This window comes from Pan troglodytes, chromosome 2, assembly GCF_028858775.2.
Source record: "Pan troglodytes isolate AG18354 chromosome 2, NHGRI_mPanTro3-v2.0_pri, whole genome shotgun sequence".
Classification (NCBI taxonomy): domain Eukaryota; kingdom Metazoa; phylum Chordata; class Mammalia; order Primates; family Hominidae; genus Pan; species Pan troglodytes.
The window spans coordinates 82,953,566-82,974,715 of NC_086015.1; the positions used below are offsets into that span (position 1 = coordinate 82,953,566).

Below are 21,150 nucleotides of genomic sequence, written 5' to 3' on the forward strand. Positions count from 1 at the left end.
GTCAATCAGGTTCTGAAAGGCATTTTATTATTTTAAATTGACCATGAAGTTACGTGAAATCCACCCTTTTGCATTTCTTCAGGAGAGAAATGAGTTCTGACTCTTAGGGGAAAATGCCTACATTCCACAATTTAGCTTGAGAGCTGAGACATCACCCATTTTAAATCCTTAAAAATCTTCTATAACATTCTATTTTTCTAGACTAACACATAGTATCCTGTCACTCCTCAGTATTGAGACAGCCTTGAAACTCTTAAGAAAACACTTAAAAGTACAGAGACTTTTACCTTTTAATGCCTCAATTATCTAGAAAATCTTACTTGAAATATCTTAAAACATCCACAGTGCACTTATGGCAGTCTTTTAAATACTTTAAAAAATACACTGTTCATATACACAAATTTCATAAAGAGGTTTCTCAATTTGTTTTTAAAAATCTTTTGAAAATAAAATAAACTTAAAATTCTGCTCAGGATACTTGGTTACCGTACAGATTAATTTGCTCCTCAGAAGAACATGTATAGTCTTATTTGGGCCTTAACTAAGGATGCACATCAGAATCGCCAAAAGATTCACCAAAATATATGTGCAAGGGCCCCTGTCAGACCACCTGAATCAGAATTTCAAAATCACTGAATAAACAAGAAAGCGTTTTAAAAATAATTTTACATGTTGCTATTTGGACCAGCAGATGGCGCCAAATATCCATAAACAAATACCAGCCTGCTTTTTCTTTATGAATGGTGGGGGCTGTCCATCAGGACATTAATATATATATATTATACTCATACCTTATACTCTTGGACCATTCCATTTTGAGTGTCTTCTGGAGGTGGTTGCCAACTAACTAGAATTGCAGTTCCGTTTCCATCATTCTTGGATACAGTTACACCTTGGGGTGGGGCACTGGGTGCTATTAAATTGTTTTAAAAGGTAGGTTATTAGAATGTGCTAGAGAACACTGAAAGCAGGTAATTAATATCAAACCCAATAATAGATGTATTAATACTATATCAATATATGCTTTTTTTTTTTTTTTTTTTTTTTGAGACGGAGGCTCGCTCTGTCGTCTAGGCTGTAGTGCTGTGACATGATCTCGGCTCACTGCAACCTCCCCCTCCCAGGTTCAAGCGATTCTCCTGCCTCAGCCCCCTGAGTAGCTGGGATTACAGGCACCCACCACCATGCCCCACTAATTTTTGTATTTTTAATAGAGATGGGGTTTCACCGCCTTGGCCAGGCTGGTCTGGAACTCGTGACTTCAGGTGATCCGCCCGCCTCAGCCTCCTAAAGTGCTGGGGTTACAGGCGTGAGCCACTGTGCCCAGCTGCATATGTTTTAAAGATGTATCTCATCCAAGTCTGAATAGTCCCAAACTACCTAAGTTGTTCCTCACTCAATGCTAATTCACTGCCACTGTGAATTTTCCATAACCAAAGTTAAATACCTTGTTTCCACCAAACATCCCAGGACAATTCCTATTTCTTCTACCGTGTAACTCTAGTCTCATGTTCTCCCCCGAAATGTTCAAAAGTATGAAAATGAATATTAATCATTCATGATAATTACTTATACAGCCAAAGTGACAAAGACATGTTGGGAAAAATCCTGTTGTTAGTTAATGTAATCTTTTACCTTTATGTAAATATTGTTTAATTTCTAGGAATAGGGTGGTCAGCTATAGTGATTTGTCTAGAACTGAGGTGTTTTAAAAGAGATGAGATTTAGGAAGAAAATGCTAATCCCACAAAGTCCTGGGCAAATCAACACATTATTCAAATCATGGATCAAAATAAACAAATAGAAAATGCTGAATGGAAAATAAACCAAACGGAAAACAATTTCATTTTTAAATGTGAATTTTAGTTCTGAATAATTAAATTTCTATATGCCATTAAGTAATATAATGTTCACATTTACATATTTGAGGTAGGCCACTATTGAAGCAAGTCAACTATTATAGCATTTTGCTTTTCTAGTTTTCTAAATAAACAAATACTGTTAGCAAAATGTATGTTCAATATCAAGAAAGTTAGTAATTAATGCCACTATTAACATTATAACAATTTAAATTAAGCTAATAAAATTCTAACAAATACACTGCAATGCATGGAAATCAAACGCTTCATCATACTTGCCTTCTTCCAGGGTTTTGGCGAACTTGATTTCACTATCTGCTCCTTGAAATTCATTAAAAAAAGGGCGAGCCTTAATTTCATAGTTGACTCCCTTTCTGAGATCAGGGATAACCACACTGTTTTTGGCTGGCGTCCTCACTTCAAAAACTAACCAGTCTGATTCTCCGTGGTTGGCTCCAGATGGCCGATAGAGAATTTTATATCCTTGTATATACTGAGACTGTTGATCTACCTATTAAAAAGACAAGTAAAATGTAATTATTCATATTATTGTATTGGTTCATTAGAAAATAATAAAAATTAAACGTTATAAAATGCACAAAATTCTGTCTGGCTTCATCCCACATTCTTACACAAGAAATGTGTAAGAATTAGAAAGGAAAAAATAAAAATCATTATTTGTGGACAACATGAGCGTGCTCATAGAAAATCCAAAAGAATCTTCAGCTAAAACATTCAAATAAGTAGAATACTGAAAAAATTCCACTATCTTTTGATAAAAATTTCTGTGGCATTAACTTCTATGCTTCATGCAGAAATGTGAGGCCTGATGGCAGCTCTGACATTGCATGTAAGACATCCCTGGGTCGAGGGGATGAGAAGCTAAAATGTTTGATGATTTTCTGATTTTAAAAGCCTACTTAATACTACTTGGAAATATTTCTAAGTTTAAAAGACTCATGTAATAATGATCCTATCACAAGTTACATAACACAGTTAATACTATCTGTTTCTTTCCTGAGACAGGTCAAGTTCACTACTGCAGCACAATAGGAAAAAAATAGGCTCAAGATGCAATGTTTTTCTGTTTAAACCAAACTAATAGCTACTGTAATAAACAGTGCTTACACTATAAAGTTATCATTAATGTACAAGTAGGCAACAGATAGTTACATTTTATATGCATTACAATGATCTCGCAGATGCTTATTAAAACTGAGATCAAATATTGTAACAACTCACTGTCCAGTGCACTTCGATGGAAGAGGAAGAAAGGACGGTGGGGTTGTGGAGGTGCAGAACAGCATTTCCCAGCTCTCTCTGGACCTGCTTGTGGTCCACCCCCTGACTTGTTGGTAGGACATCTACAACAAGTCAAGAAAACTGTGTCAGGGTCTGCACAACGTTACTGAACGGAATGAAAGCATGGTGAAACAAACTGTTCATTCATAGCAACACTCAGTAAAGAAGAGTCCAAGCCAGGCTGTGATTCGGGAAAAAAAAAAAAAAAAAAGGAATAATTTAACCTTTTTATTAGGATCAGGAAAGTAAGAGGGGATAGAGAGAGAGAGTAGAGAGAATGCAGAGGACATGTATTATAGAAAGGCAAAAAGAGCAGGAAGCAAAGACAACAATGGCAAATAACAACATTTAGTGGCTCCTCCTACCATGTAACGATCACTTTCCTGATGAAAATGAGGGCACTAGGGCAATTCCCTGAGTTTGTGAAAACCTTCTGTAGTGATCCTAACTATGCAAGACAGAAAAGAGACTGAAATTGCAGCAGAGTGGCTAAGCAATGGAAAGAAAGGAGATATGGTTAGTGAAAACCAAGAACGGAAAGAAGGCAGATACTTTACAGCTTTTAAGATGAACTTGGATATTTTCTCATAGAAGGTATATGGTAAGTTAGTGGCTACAATGGAGGTGATACAGATGTCAGCAAGGAAGTAAAATAAAATCAAGCTGATTAGACTCATGAGAAAAAAGTACTTAACGTTTATTTAATTGATGATCCTTTAGTTTAGTTATTGTATCATAATAAAGAAGGTTTAATGAAGAGTTCTTAATCTCAAAAGCCCCAAAATTTTAGGAAGGAAACTAAGAACACAGTAAGAATGAAGTGGCTACTAATGTTAATTTTTTTTGATAAGCTTCTTAAAGTCTACACTCAAAAAAACATTTGCCCATTTCTGAAGCGGTTTTCTAAACACAGATGTTTTGCTTTGTTTATGATAGTAACAGGGAATACATGGGAAGAAGTGAAGAAAATGTTTTTTGGACTTCAGAATTCTCTTTCTCAAAGAATTGTATTTTGGCACCTACATTCCAGATGATTCCCCATTACATAAAAAAATTAAAATGAGAATTTTAGTTTAATGAATCATTAAATACCTTCAAACAATTGATCTTGGGTAGAAAGCAAAAGCAGGAATACTAAGAATGAGATCGCTAAGTATCTTGGATGAAGTCCAGGGAAGCTAGGCAAGTGGAAGAGATGACATCGAGATTGATATCAAACACTCTTACATATTGTTTGGTTGTTTTTATACTTAACCTAGAAATTAAGCTGACAAATAAGCAAGATGAAAAAAAAAGAACTGGGATAATTCTGGCATCCCATACTTCATCTTCCTTTACCAATATTTTTGGTTAGGACCTGCCCTCAGGATAACTATTATCACAGCCTCTATGGAGTAAACACTTGATCGTCACCTTTCCATCTCTTCCTTACCCACTGGTCTCAATTGCTCCTACGACTCAAGCTGTCACCCATCTCTAGGATAAGAGTGAAATACTTGGAATGAAACAGACTTGGGTTTGCACCCCACCTCGGCAACTTAAAAACCACGTAACATTGGAACAATTTCTTAATCTCACTATTCTTCAGTTTCCTTATGCTTCAGATGGTGGCATCAAAGGCAGCTAATCCTGAGGGCTGTGGTAAAAGCTGTCTTGTGGTAAGACATAAAAACTGCTTTTCCTCAGAGCAGGGATTGTGGACCCATAGTATATAGCATAGTGCCATATACATAGGTGTTGCTTAATAAACATAGGTTCAATTAAAATGTATTCATGTGTGGAAAACACACATATGATGTGAGTTTCCAAGTACTTCCCTCATACGTAAGCTCCCATCCTCACAAAATCATCTCCCTTTCAGAAAGTATCTTCAAATACAGAAATAACCATTTTATACATAACTGCCATGATCTGCATCCCAATCCCGAATTCCTCTGATTTGAGATAAACCTACCAGTCAGTTCCTTCATGAAAATTGCTAGATTCTCCCACCTAGTACCCATGACAGCAACAGCAGTCTATAACATTATAATAGAAATGTTCACAGCAGAGAGAAAAAGGGAAAGTGACACCTGATAATATAATTTTGAGAAGTTTATGAATTGATCCTGTTACTGTTTTTGTTCTCCTTCTCCTGAAAGAAACGTATGACAATGTAAAAGGTCTTTCTCAACATTCAGAATTAGACTTAAAGAAGACCTAATTGCTCCAGCCAAACTGTTTCCCCCAACGTTAAAACTTCGTATACACAACCTCAGAGAGGAGCCTATCCAGGCCCCACTCATTGATAATAACTGACATCATCTTAGGTATGATATGTATCTGTATAGATTCTTTTAAAACTAGGGCTCAAGAATGATACACAGACAGGACACATGGGTGAGGAATCATAGTAACTAACAATGGTAACAACAGCTGCACCTCTGCCACGATGACCACCACCCTTAACTGCCAGGTGCTCATCTCATCTTCCTTGCATAATCAAATCTTGTCTTTGGGGAAGCACACTTTGATTACCACATAACAAGGCTCTAACTCCAACCATGACATAGGTCTACCTGACTCCTGTACTCGGAACCTGTGCCCTATATCTGTGCACCTTTAGCTTTTGACCCCAGCTCATTCCTAAGTATCTACACTTGGGGAAGATTCTTTTGCAACCACATTGCAGAAATGGTTAGAGAAATTATGCCTGCTCCCTTATGAATCACTTTCCAACAAGTCCTTCTTGAATTTCCTCACCCCTCATTTTTCTCCTTGCTGTGTTTGCCTTCTGGTCCCTCCAGTGAAATATTTTTGCAGGTGATTCCCCAGGTTCTTATTACAGTTATAATCCAGGGCTTCCAGCCTCAAATGAAGTCCAAGAATAGGCAAGATATGTGCCTCAATTTTACTTCTTCTCATGGGCCCTTTTCTGTTGCCTCGAGCTAGAATAAGCGTAACTCTTCCATACGGCAGTCTCTTAAAATGTTAAGGAAAAGATGTCATGTCTGCTCTGATGTTATTATTTTCTGGCCTAATCATACCCAGATCCTTGAATGTCTTTTCATATGATGTGATTTTCAGCCTTTCATGCGGCCTCATCGACTATCCCTACTGTCCTCCTCTTAGAAGTCCATCTGAAAATGTAGTGTCCAGAACAAACACATTACTCCATTCATGAACTGAATAGTTCTAAGTAAAAAGAGAAAAATTACTTGATCCAGGCATAATTCTAGTGCCAGCTAAGACTACATTTGTTCTCTTGGCAACTATATCCGTCAGTCGGTTCAGATGGGTGTTTTATTTTAAAGTCAGACCACTCCGAAAGCCCTGACACACTCACATATACTTCCCGTAAGCCTGCTGTCTTTACTCTATCCTTTTACAGCTAATTTTTTAAACCCAAGTTCAAGTACCAGACTTTTTAATTTGCTCTATTAACTTTAATAGTTAGCACTCTCCCATCAGTCCAATCTGTTGAGCTATATTTAATTCTGATTCTCTTATTTGGCATACTAGCTGTCTTTCTCAGTTTTACGATATCCACAAATTTTATGAACTTCCTTTACTTTTAGTCCTGACACTAAAAGAAATACAAGTCCAATAACAGATTTTATGGGATAAAACAGAAAACAAATCTGAATCTTATATACTTATATATTGATTGGTTAATGTATTCTTTGTCCAATCCCGAGGAATGGGTATGTTTAGCCCCATTTTATAGGTGAGGAAACTCAGAAGGGCTGACTAGCTTGCTCAAGGTCACACAGCTAGTAGATTGAGGAGCTGAAATTTAAAAAAAAAAAGTCTTTGATTTCACAACTGTATGCCTGTTTCTCTATATTTCCAGTATTCCAGTTAACAAGGATTCATTATACTTAGAGTGATGTGGTTTGGCTGTGTCCTCACCCAAATTTCATCTTGAACTGTAGTTCTCCTAATCCCCATGTGTCATAGGAGGGTCTCGGTAGGAGGTAATTGAATCATGGAGTAGTTACCCCGTGCTGCTGTTCTCGTGATAGTGAGTGAGTTCTCAGGAGACCTGATGGTTTTATAAGGGGCTTTGCTCACTTTTGCTTGGCACCTCTTGCTGCCACCATGTGAACCGGGACGTGTTTCTTTCCCCTTCTGCCATGATTGTAAGTTTTCTGAGGCTTCCCCAGCCATGCTGAACTGTGAGTCAATTAAACCTCTTTCCTTTATAAACTGCCCAGTCTTGGGGAAGTTCTTTATTAGCAGCGTGAGAACAGACTAATACATTGTTCCACTAGCTATGCATATGCAAAGGCAAATTGACAGAAATGTTAAAAAGACTAAATGAATGTTCAGACAGAATGCTAACTTACTCCTCACTTACAAATGAGGTTACATATTCCAGAATCATGCATGTGAGTACAGGACAAAACAGTGTTAAGCTCTAGTCACCAAAACCTTTCAGTTAGAGTCTACTGGCTGGAGACCACTGTACTGGGGACAAAAGTTTAAATTCATTTGATAGCTATCATTGGGTCTACATTCTTTACAAATGTGTATCCAATATCAAAAACCTCAGACTGCCTTAAGGCAGGCTGCAAGTATAGTAAAGCTCCTGGAGAGGTGATTCATAATAGCAAATATGAGCTATGGGTGTGTTACATTCACACAAGAGACAAACGTGGGCATGTTCTACAACTTGGTGTGCTTTTTCTGCAAATTCTGAAACAAAAAGTGCTTCCAAAAAGACTGTTTCTGTACATATATGAAGTAACAAAACAGCAACATGGCTGGCAGACCCCTCTCCCAAACCAGCAGCAAAGGAGTTTAAGTCTCAGTCATCTTGTGTATAACTTGTTTCTATGAAAATAAGCAAGTCTATTTTTTTTCTTTTTTCCTTTGTTTCCTTAAGATAGTAACACTATCCCTCTGTATGTTGAGAAAATAATTTTATAGTTCCAATCACTCCCCTCTAGAATTACCTTTCTTTACTAATATAAAAACAAGCACATTTTATTTACAATGACGTGATTTTTTTCCAAAAATAAAAGGTATCCAGATATCTCTTATATTTATGTGATCTCAAGAGAGTATTATTTGATTAGGGTTGTAATCTAAAAATTCATCCAGAAGGTTGTGAGTACTGAACTTATAAATAAATAAAATTTAATTTTAAATACAATTATAATATGATTAAGATTGTATACCTACATGTTATCATATTTAAAATTCAGGAAATTGAATAGAATACACAAATATTCACATATTTTTAAAATTTATGGGTACTAACAGGTGTATATATTTATGGGTACATGAGGTATTTTGATATAGGCATACAGGGCATAATAATCACATCAGGGTAAATGGGGTATCCATCACCTCAATCATTTATCCTTTTTTTGTGTCACAAACATTCCAGTTGTACTTTAGTTATTTAAAAATGTACAATAAATTATTATTGACTGCAGTCACCTTGTTGCTATCTAATACTAGATCTTATTCATTATATCTTTTTTGTACCCGTTAACCATCTCCACCCTCCCCACAGCCACCCTACTACCCTTCCCAGCCTCTGGTAACCATCATTCTACTTTCCATCTCCTCACGTAATATTTTTGTCTTGATATATTTGTAATTTTATGAGAAACAGTTCTCTTTGTTAATCCATCTTATGTTGGTATGCTTAGTCCAGAAAATAATAAAGTTTGTAGACATTGTATTTGTATATTAAAAATTAATTAAGCAACTTGGGCAACTTGAACAACACACTGTAAATGTACAATTCTAGCATGTAGCACAAGTGATTTGTCTGTGCAATTATAACATCTAAGGATAAGTAGGTGTCACAGGTTTAAGTAAATCAATATTTACCTTGTGTTTTCACTGGATCTGATATTTGGCTTGGATCACTAATTCCATATGCATTAGCTGCCCTCACAAGGAAAAGGTAAATTGCATTAGGTTTGAGTCCTTTAATGGCAAATGTTTCTGTTTTCACATTCTCTGCTACGGTCTGCCAGCTGCTACCAGATGCATGGCTAAGGATAGACACACAGGTTAGAACATGCGTATTTAATGGAGAATCAAAAAAGAACAATTAGGAAGCATCTCCTTCACTCTACCTGAAGGCTTCTATAATATAAGATGTTGGAGTTGCTCCTGAATTCAAATTTGGTTGCCATGATAATGTGACTGTATTTCTGCTGACATCTGTCACTTCAGGTTTTGATGGGGCACTAGGGATTAAATTTGGGTCAGTAGGTCTTGGAGGCTGAACTGGAACTCCAAATTCTGAAAAGCAGGAAAAAGGCCAAAATAAAAGATGTTTACACATACACAGATAAGCAGATAAATGCAGATAACATATTCATACACCTACTCAGGGAAGAGGACATTTACTCCATCAATATCCCAGTAAGTAAACAACTGCATTTTAAGCTTCACTTTAAGGGAAACACACCATTTACTTTACCTTGAACTTCAATGTAAGCACTCCATGTTGCTTCACCACTGGGGGTTGATGCAATGCAGGTGTACCGACCAGTATCACCCAGCTGAGAAGGCAGACAAAAAATAAATATTTGGAAAAATCAAGAACTCACTGGGCTGGAAAAGCAATTACAGGTTTGTATATGATCCATGAATATGGATAACTGCATTAAAATTCACTAACCAGAAACTTCCCCTTAGTTGAATATATTTTTATTGAATGTGAAGGAAAATATTACATCAATATAGAAAAAAAGAGATTTTATATGATTGTTCTAATGGTATAATAAGAAATATTTAATTGCATTAGCATATATTATCATCAGTCTCAGGGACAATAATTCCTAAAGTAAGGCATACAATTCTTCAAATTTAGAGCGTTAATATTTATTGCTAAAATATATCTTTATGTTTAATAAGTTATATAACAAGGCTGATAAAGTTTAACCAATGCCTATTCTTGCTATTTCATATTTTACTTACATATTTAACTATATGGATATATGAGATCAACAGAAAAAGGATAGGCATCATAGAATTTTTTTCTTAAACTAGTGACTTTTCTGGGTTTTAAAACTTGTAACTTAAGGCAGTTTAAGAAGCACAAAGCCAAACTCGAGCTGGAACGAACACTCTCACTCCCTTTTAAAAACTGAATGTCAGAAAGCAAACATAGGTTACATGTTCAACTTTGAAATCAGCAGCAGGATAATAAACCCATCTACTTCTGCTCAAGCTAATAACTGTCTTAAAGTAACATTTGATAAAGAAAGAATGTTGTCATCTTGCCCTGGCAATTGCAGGAACCAAGTCACAATAGTCACAAGGCAGCACAACATATTAACTGTTGTGGCACTTAAAGTGAACTGTGATGCTGATCCAATACTCCAAAGGAACCACCCACACTAGGAGATAAAGCAACTGAAATTCATGTTTATTGCTGTCAGGACTATTCTTTCATATGCCTCAGGATCTCGTCTGATCTTGACATAAAAAAAGAAGAAAAATCAAAACAATAAAGTCCTAAAAGAGCAAGCATGGGATATGATGCCCTGTGAAAGTAAATCCTTAAATGGTTCCTACAAACCTGTGGGCTTTCCATCATTGAGCATTCTGATTTGAATTGTACACTCGGTGTGTACATTGCTTTATGGCTTTTGTTTGCATGTATAGTTTTGCCATTGCAAAATGCTGAAACAAACACTTACAATAGAAGAACTACCTAAATATATTGCACGTAAAATGATACAGGTAAATATCTTAAAAGATGCTTTATGGAAGGACTGCTTCGTACCACTACTTTGAAGATATTTATTCTCTCACAAACCCTCATTTACTTTCCTCGGTAGGTTCTTAGAAATCCTTTCTTCTCCTCCATACAACCTTAAATTACCTGCCATGGACTAAATTATGAGTTAAATCATCTCAAACATATACAATGAAATATCTGAAAAAAAACCCATCAAATTAAAAATACATTACTACTCTTCATTTAACACTTCATTAATTGCAAAGTTAGAAATTTCAATGCCAGTTGTTGGAGGCAGAAACAAAGTGAAACAAAACAAGAAACGCAAGGTGCCGTTCCAAGTTACCTTAGCATATCGGATCTGCAGTACTCCATTCTCCAACTGTTTGATTCGAGAGTCTTGGGTTGAAACGAGGACTCCATCCTTTCTCCACAGAATGGTGGGCACTGGACTGCCTGTGGCCACACAGCTGAGGACGAAAGTGCCATCCACAGCTACAGTCTGATTCACAGGACCTTGTCGAATAACTGGGGGAGGCCGATCTGCAATCACTGCCAGAAGAAACAACAGGAAATAGATTTCTGCAACTGGAAGCAATTTTCTAATCATCCAAGCAACAGCAGTTGTTCTAGGCTTTGAAACAAACTAAAGATAATTAAACAAGTAATTAAAGTAGGAGACATGCATTATTCAAAATGCATTTATATGATGCACTGATTCAGAATACTAAAATGAGACACAATGTGCTACTTTCAAATGACCAGCCACTCACTGAGCTGGCTGCATCGTCAAGAGGCCTATTTAAAGAGTTCGGGAATTAGGATTGTGGATGGTGAAGTAGATACAGAGACGTGATCATGGAATACTGTACTTTTTAAACTCAAAAACATGAAAAAACACAACATAACAAAAAGACCATTCCTCTCAAGGAAACATATGAGATAAATTTTAATAAATGAAGCAAAGCCAAATTGACATTTCATAACTTGTACAACAGAAAAAAAGAAACAAGGTACCATACCAGCATGTTTAACAATTTTGGATCCAAAAAAGTGCATTGGATTTCATAATTTAATAAATCAGTGTGATTGAGTTCCCTGTGTCTTTTTTTCTTGTAATTCTTTCTATTACAATATACATGGGAGAAAATTACCCAACTGTAATGAATTCAAAGAAATTGGAAAATTGCCCAAATACATTGTTGTTTGGCTGATCCAAAGAGACAAGTCAAAATGATGTTCTAACTTGGCAAACACCATACTTCTCTATTGGGATTAATGGGATTGGGAACGTGCCTCTGCTAACTCTGTTACCTTAGATAATAGTTATAACATACTACGGAAAACAACAACGAGAGGCAATTTTATTATGTGTAAATACAATTAACCCTATGATTACATGAAAAAAAATCTAAAATCTAAAAACTTTATCTGACATGAAGTCTTTTTTAGGGGAAAACATAGAACAACTGTGTTGGAACTAGAATAAATCCTACATTGAAGAGGTGTTCCCATCCCCTGACTTGGGCAATTTATATGAAACTCTATAGTTTTTTTTTTAATGACTTAAAAAACAAATTTCAGAAATTTTCTTTAAATATTCAACTTGAAAATTCTGGATGTTAATGAAAAATTTTTAAAAGACACAAATGTACAAAGAAAGATTCTAAGTTGCCTGGTTAAAGAAAAGTGGTTGTCAGAGTAACTAAATTTTGGAAGCAATAATTTTCAAAGCTGGATCTGTCATGTTCCAAGCTTTATGCACCAAAGATTTTCACAAGCTGGAGTCACACTTCAATTTGCTCCTCATTTGTCATGCAATAAGTATTAGTTTTGTGCATGCAAACTAAAAAAAAAAAAAGAAAAGAAAAGATAAACAGGAAAGCAATGGAGTGAAATCAGCAGCTGTGCATTTCCACTCTACTCTTCCAATTCTCTTCTTTGTCTTGGTTACTAGGGTGAAATTTGCAATATCAAGGGGTGAATTAGAAGGCTAGAGTTTGAAACTTGGCAGAAGGAATATTCTTTATAACTGATTATAATTAAGTCCAGTAGAAGAATGGTTTAAATTTGGTAGTCTTATCATATTTAGAAATAATCCAATATCTGGGAATATATTCAATGTCCTCTATCTTTATGGTTCTTTGATATTTGTATTTTATTTAGTGTCATCCACACCTCTCCATTCCATCCTAAACCAGTTATTGATGCCATTTTTGTGGCATAATTTACAATGTATACTTAACAAAAATAAAGCAATAAAAGAAAAAGATCAGCTCTAGCATCTGCCATATGTCTTTGGGCAAGTTCCTTAAATTCTCTAAGCCTCAGTTTTGTATTGTTTTTAAATCCATCAACTAAGCATAATAATATGTTTTTCTAAATAGCTCAGACAGGGTATTGTTATGCATATTTAAATGGAACAGATAAGGGAGTGCTTGGCTAATTGCAAAAGGCTAGACATATTATGTACTGTAGTATCACTAGTGTCCTCTTTGGTAAAAACAACAACAACAACAACAAAAAACTATTATGTAAATCAGAGATGAAAGATTTGGCCAGGCACTGGGGCTCACACCTGTAATCCTGCACTTTGGGTGGCCAAGTAAGGTGGATTGCTTAAGCCTAAGAGTTCAAAACCCACCTGGGTAACATGGCAAAACCCCATCTCCACAAAAATAAAAATAAAAATAAAAATAAATTAGCCGGCCATGGTGGTGTGCACCTGTAGTCCCAGCAACTTGACAGACTGAGGTGGGAGGATCACCTGAGCCCAGGAGGTTAGGGCTGCAGTGGTGGACTTTGATCAGGCCACCGCACTCCAGCCTGGGTGACAGAGTGAGACCCTGTCTCAAAAAAAAAAGAGAAATATTTAAGGGTTTATTAAAGCAATTTGATGTTTCCAGGTAGAGAAATGAAAGTTTTTGATGTCATGAAGTAGAATAAAATACTCGTAAAATGTTTACACTTACAGACACCAAAGAATGTACTGCATTTATGAGTCAAACCTTAATTTAGAAGGAGACAAACCTTATATTCAGGTCTAGGATCTTCTGTTGGAATTATTAGAATGAATTATCCAGAAATAAAATAGGAAGTGTAAGAATCAGAAATGTTTAACAAAGTGATTAAATGCACGGACTTTGGAGTCAGAAAATGTTAGCACCATACAACAGAAATGTTCCATATCTACAACAGAAATGTTCCATATCTACTCTCTCCAATACAGTAGCCAACAGCGCCAAGTGACTACTGAACATGTAAGTGTAGCTAGAGTAATTGGGGAATTGGATATGCAATTGTATTTAATTTTAAGTAATTTAAATTCAAATTTAAATAGCCCCATATGGTAAGTAGCTACCTTATTGGAGGGTGCAAACATGTCAGTTCTGCTACTTATCATTGTAAGTTGGGTACACATCTTCACATTCACTGCCTCAGTTTCTTCACTGGTAAAATGAGATATGGTTAGATTTGAAATTGTTCATGTGTGAAAAGTTTCTAGTATAGTGCCTGGCCCTAGGTAAGCTTATCCTATAACTTGTTATTAGTCACTGTAGCTCATTATTGTCAGTATAAAAATAATAGTGGTGGAGGTAGTGATGGTATAAGCAGTGTAACAGGTATAACAGGTGCTGTAATATATATTACAGCAGGGTTACACCACCTGTTATAAATATATATATATATTACAGCAGGGTTACACTACCTGTTATAAAAATATATATATATAAAATATATAAAATAATATATAATACATATAAATATATATATATATTACAGCTAAAATATATATTACAGCTAGGTTACATATATAATATATATATATATATACATATATTACAGCAGGGTTATAAAAGTTTATAAAAGTTTAGCTATCTTTTCCCCACATTTAGTGAAAGACTTCAAAACCCGTCCAAAATAAGGGTATATAATCAGAATGTTGTAATTTGTCACCTCAAAAATAGCGATCATGAAGTCTATGTTAATATACATAAATATATTTAGGAAATAATTTTAAGAGAAAAAGAACAGAATATACACACATTGATTAGTTCATGTACAAAAGTCACATTATACACCAATAAACATCGCAGATAAAGAGCATAATTGTCATCCATTTACAAACTGCAAATATTGTATCTTGGAAATTATAAATTTGGCTATAAAATATTATTATTCCATTTTAGAAATCAGGTAACTGAAACTCTAGAAGTTCAAGTGACTTGTCCAAATCAAGTAGTAACTGGCAAATCTTTTTTCTGTATAAAATATAACACTCTTTGCACTATGTATCTATAAATTTTGTGAGATGAATACGAATGATTTTAAATTTTATACATTATGTAGTAATCATTAACTTTGTTTTCTTACCTTCTGATATTATAGTAAAGAGAAGAAAGATGTTCAGTTAAATAGAAGACATGAATTTGTATGTTTCTGAGTCAAATGCTATTAGGGATAGGTCACAGCTACAGTCAACACAACATTTTAAAGGCAGCTGCTACTTCTGTGCTTCATGTTTGATTCTGCCTTTGTCTTTGTTCTGTTTGCAAACAGTAAAGAAGGTCAGGAAGCTAAAGACGAATAGTATCCCCAAAGTACTCTGCCTACTAGCCATCCTCTGGACTTGCTAATGTATAAATACCGGTATTTCCAGCACTTGCAATAATTCTAGTTTTACCCATGAAGAATGAGACCACAGTGTTAAATTGTTTTCACAATATCAATAAGCTCCAAAATAAAGCAAACAAAACTTTAAAAACAGTGCCAAAACAGCAAACACGAAATCACCTTAAAATGCCCAGAGTTTGCAGGGTGAAACAGGACATTTAGTGTTGAACTGGCTAGTAGGGAAGAATCCCAAATTCACAGATATTTAGAGATTTTGTTTTTGTATTTTATAGTTTAATAAAAGGTCTACGCGTGATCTAGTCTCACAAATACAAGCAATTTGTGATAACGTCATGTCAGTTGGCACATGAAAACCTTTGCTTTAAATTATAATTATAAAAATTGGAGATATTTGAGACTACTTTAGCATAGGTTTCTAAAATCTTTTTTTATGTATACCTATATATAAGTTGCTTTATAAAGTTGCAATTATTAATGTGTGTATCACTCTATGTTCTAATGTCTCTATATATTGGTTATAGTAGTCATTATCGAATTCACTATATGGCTTTCACAATCATTATTTAATGGCTGTAATGTACTTAAGACATTATAAAAATATTTAGGTCATACTAGCTTATTGGAGCCAGTACATGTATAATATGTATCATATACAGGGGTAAGAGTTTGAGCTTTTGAGAGAGACAATCATAGTGCTCAATTCTCACTTAACCAAAAGCTAGTTCTTTTTCCTTTTTTCTTTGTTTCATCCACTCATTAAAAAAAAAAAAATCGGCTGGCAGCCAAGATGGCCAAATAGGAACAGCTCCAGTCTACAGCTCCCAGCATGAGCGACGCAGAAGATGGGTGATTTCTGCATTTCTATCTGAGGTACCGGGTTCATCTCACTAGGGAGTGCCAGATAGTGGGTGCAGGACAGTGGGTGCAGTGCACGGTTCGCGAGCCGAAGCAGGGCGAGGCATTGCCTCACTCGGGAAGCACAAGGGGTCAGGAAGTTCCCTTTCCTAGTCAAAGAAAGGGGTGACAGACGGCACCTGGAAAATCAGGCCACTCCCACCCTAATACTGTGCTTTTCCAACAGGCTTAAAAAACGGCGCACCAGGAGATTATATCTCGCACTTGGCTTGGAGGGTCCTACGCCCACGGAGTCTCGCTGATTGCTAGCACAGCAGTCTGAGATCAAACTGCAAGGCGGCAGCGAGGCTGGGGGAGGGGGGCCTGCCATTGCCGAGTTAGTTGTTTGATTAGGTAAACAAAGCCACCTGGAAGCTCGAACTGGGTGGAGCCCACCACAGCTCAAGGAGGCCTGCCTGCCTCTGTAGGCTCCACCTCTGTGGTCAGGGCACAGACAAACAAAAAGACAGCAGTAACCTCTGCAGACTTAAATGTACCTGTCTGACAGCTTTGAAGAGAGCAGTGGTTCTCCCAGCACGCAGCTGGAGATCCGAGAAAGGGCAGACTGCCTCCTGAAGTGGGTCCCTGACCCCTGACCCCCGAGCAGCCTAACTGGGAGGCACCCCCAAGTAGGGGCGGACTGACACCTCACGGGGCCGGGTACTTCTCTGAGACAAAACTTCCAGAGGAACGATCAGACAGCAGCATTCAAGGTTCATGAAAATCCGCTGTTCTGCAGCCACCGCTGCTGGTACCCAGGCAAACAGGGTCTGGAGTGGACCTCTAGCAAACTCCAACAGACCTGCAGCTGAGGGTCCTGTCTGTTAGAAGGAAAACTAACAAACAGAAAGGACATCCACACCAAAAACCCATCTATACCTCACCATCATCAAAGACCAAAAGTAGATAAAACCACAGAGATGGGGAAAAAACAGAGCAGAAAAACTGGAAACTCTAAAAAGCAGAGCACCTCTCCTCCTCCAAAGGAACGCAGCTCCTCACCAGCAACGGAACAAAGCTGGACGGAGAATGACTTTGACGAGCTGAGAGAAGAAGGCTTCAGATGATCAAACTACTCCAAGCTACAGGAGGAAATTCAAACCGAAGGCAAAGAAGTTAAAAACTTTAAAAAAATTTAGACGAATGTATAACTAGAATAACCAATACAGAGAAGTGCCTAAAGGAGCTGATGGAGCTGAAAGCCAAGGCTTGAGAACTACGTGAAGAATGCAGAAGCCTCAGGAGCTGATGCGATCAACTGGAAGAAAGGGTATCAGTGATGGAAGATGAAATGAATGAAATGAAGCGAGAAGGAAAGTTTAGAGAAAAAAGAATAAAAAGAAATGAACAAAGCCTCCAAGAAATATGGGACTATGTGAAAAGACCAAATCTACATCTGACTGGTGTACCTTAAAGTGACGGGGAGAATGGAACCGAGTTGAAAAACACTCTGCAGGATATTATCCAGGAGAACTTCCCCAATCTGGCAAGGCAGGCCAACATTCAGATTCAGGAAATACAGAGAACGCCACAAAGATACTCCTCGAGAAGAGCAACTCCAAGACACATAATTGTCAGATTCACCAAAGTTGAAACGAAGGGAAAAATATTAAGGGCAGCCAGAGAGAAAGGTCGGGTTACCCACAAAGGGAAGACCATCAGGCTAACAGCGGATCTCTCGGCAGAAACTCTACAAGCCAGAAGAGAGTGGGGGCCAATATTCAACATTCTTAAAGAAAAGAATTTTCAACCTGGAATTTCATATCCAGCCAAACTAAGCTTCATAAGTGAAGGAGTAATAAAATACTTTACAGACAAGCAAATGCTGAGAGATTTTGTCGCCACCAGGCCTGCCCTAAAAGAGCTCCTGAAGGAAGCACTAAACATGGAAAGGAACAACCAGTACCAGCCACTGAAAAAACATGCCAAATTGTAAAGACCATCAAGGCTAGGAAGAAACTGCATCAACTAATGAGCAAAATAACCAGCTAACATCATAACGACAGGATCAAATTCACACATAACAATATTAACTTTAAATGTCAATGGACTAAATGCTCCAATTAAAAGACACAGACTGGCAAATTGGATAAAGAGTCAACACCCATCAGTGTGCTGTATTCAGGAAACCCATCTCACATGCAGAGACACACATAGGCTCAAAATAAAAGGATGGAGGAAGATCTACCAAGCAAATGGAAAACAAAAAAAGTCAGGGGTTGCAATCCTAGTCTCTGATAAAACAGACTTTAAACCAACAAAGATCAAAAGAGAAAAAGAAGGCCATTACATAATGGTAAAGGGATCAATTCAACAAGAGGAGCTAACTATCCTAAATATATATGCACCCAATACAGGAGCACCCAGATTCATAAAGCAAGTCCTGAGTGACCTACAAAGAGACTTAGACTCCCACACAATAATAATGGGAGACTTTAACACCCCACTATCAACATTAGACAGATCAACAAGACAGAAAGTTAACAAGCATACCCAGGAATTGAACTCAGCTCCGCACCAAGCGGACCTAATAGACATCTACAGAACTCTCCATCCCAAATCAACAGAATATACATTTTTTCAGCACCACACCACACCTATTCCAAAATTGACCATGCAGTTGGAAGTAAAGCTCTCCTCAGCAAATGTAAAAGAACAGAAATTATAACAAACTGTCTCTTAGACCACAGTGCAATCAAACTAGAACTCAGGATTAAGAAACTCACTCAAAACCGCTCAACTACATGGAAACTGAACAACCTGCTCCTGAATGACTACTGGGTGCATAACGAAATGAAGGCAGACATAAAGATGTTCTTTGAAACCAATGAGAACAAAGACACAACATACCAGAATCTCTGGGACACATTCAAAGCAGTGTGTAGAGGGAAATTTATACCACTAAATGCCCACAAGAGAAAGCAGGAAAGATCCAAAATTGACACCCTAACATCACAATTAAAAGAACTAGAAAAGCAAGAGTAAACACATTCAAAAGCTAGCAGAAGGCAAGAAATAACTAAAATCAGAGCAGAACTGAAGGAAATAGAGACACAAAAAACCCTTCAAAAAATTAATGAAACGAAGAGCTGTTTTTTTGAAAGGATCAACAAAATTGATAGACTGCTAGCAAGACTAATAAAGAGGAAAAGAGAGAAGAATCGAATAGATGCAATAAAAAATGATAAAGGGGATATCATCACCGATCCCACAGAAATACAAACTACCATCAGAGAATACTACAAACACCTCTACGCAAATAAACTAGAAAATCTAGAAGAAATGGATAAATTCCTCAACACATACACTCTCCCAAGACTAAACCAGGAAGAAGTTGAATCTCTGAATAGACCAATAACAGGAGCTGAAATTGTGGCAATAATCAATAGCTTACCAACCAAAAAGAGTCCAGGACCAGATGGATTCACAGCCGAATTCTACCAGAGGTACAAGGAGGAACTGATACCATTCCTTCTGAAACTATTCCAAACAATAGAAAAAGAGGGAATCCTCCCTAACTCATTTTATGAGGCCAGCATCATCCTGATACCAAAGCCGGGCAGAGACACAACCAAAAAAGAGAATTTTAGACCAATATCCTTGATGAACATTGATGCAAAAATCCTCAATAAAATACTGGCAAACCAAATCCAGTAGCACATCAAAAAGCTTATCCACCACGATCAAGTGGGCTTCATCCCTGGGATGCAAGGCTGGTTCAATATACGCAAATCAATAAATGTAATCCAGCATATAAACAGAACCAAAGACAAAAACCTCATGATTATCTCAATAGATGCAGAAAAGGCCTTTGACAAAATTCAACAACCCTTCATGCTAAAAACTCTCAATAAATTAGGTATTGATGGGATGTATCTCAAAATAATAAGAGCTATCTATGACAAACCCACAGCCAATATCATACTGAATGGGCAAAAACTGGAAGCATTCCCTTTGAAAACTGGCACAAGACAGGGATGCCCTCTGTCACCACTCCTATTCAACATAATGTTGGAAGTTCTGGCCAGGGCAATTAGGCAGGAGAAGGAAATAAAGGGTATTCGATTAGGAAAAGAGGAAGTCAAATTGTCCCTGTTTGCAGATGACATGATTGTGTATCTAGAAAACCCCATTGTCTCAGCCCAAAATCTCCTTAAGCTGATAAGCAACTTCAGCAAAGTCTCAGGATACAAAATCAATGTACAAAAATCACAAGCATTCTTATACACCAATAACAGACAAACACAGAGCCAAATCATGAGTGAACTCCCATTCACAATTGCTTCAAAGAGAATAAAATACCTAGGAATCCAACTTACAAGGGATGTGAAGGACCTCTTCAAGAAGAACTATAAACCACTGCTCAATGAAATAAAAGAAGATACAAACACATGGAAGAACATTCCATGCTCATGGGTAGGAAGAATCAATATCGTGAAAATGGCCATACTGCCCAAGGTAATTTATAGATTCAATGCCATCCCTATCAAGCTACCAATGACTTTCCTCACAGAATTGGAAAAAACTACTTTAAAGTTCATATGGAACCAAAAAAGAGCCTGCATCACCAAGTCAATCCTAAGCCAAAAGAACAAAGCTGGAGGCATCACGCTACCTGACTTCAAATTATACTACAAGGCTACAGTAACCAAAACAGCATGGTACTGGTACCAAAACAGAGATATAGATCAATGGAACAGAACAGAAGCCTCAGAAATAACGCCGCATATCTACAACTATCTGATCTTTGACAAACCTGAGAAAAAC

The 21,150-nt window shown here is 36.9% G+C and overlaps 1 protein-coding gene across 15 annotated transcripts in view; it reads right to left on the bottom strand.

Moving 5' to 3' along the window:
• Nucleotides 1–21,150, bottom strand: part of ROBO1 (roundabout guidance receptor 1) — a 1,167,403-nt gene that overhangs the window by 61,583 nt on the left and 1,084,670 nt on the right. For all 15 annotated transcript variants that reach the window (XM_016941499.4, XM_016941496.4, XM_063806043.1 and 12 more), the window contains 7 exons: nt 11,201–11,406; nt 9,589–9,670; nt 9,239–9,407; nt 8,988–9,154; nt 3,102–3,223; nt 2,139–2,370; nt 792–913 (listed from right to left, as the gene is read on the bottom strand). In XM_016941499.4, the coding sequence (XP_016796988.2) occupies nt 792–913; nt 2,139–2,370; nt 3,102–3,223; nt 8,988–9,154; nt 9,239–9,407; nt 9,589–9,670; nt 11,201–11,406 (1,100 nt within the window). The remainder of the gene's footprint in view (nt 1–791; nt 914–2,138; nt 2,371–3,101; nt 3,224–8,987; nt 9,155–9,238; nt 9,408–9,588; nt 9,671–11,200; nt 11,407–21,150) is intronic.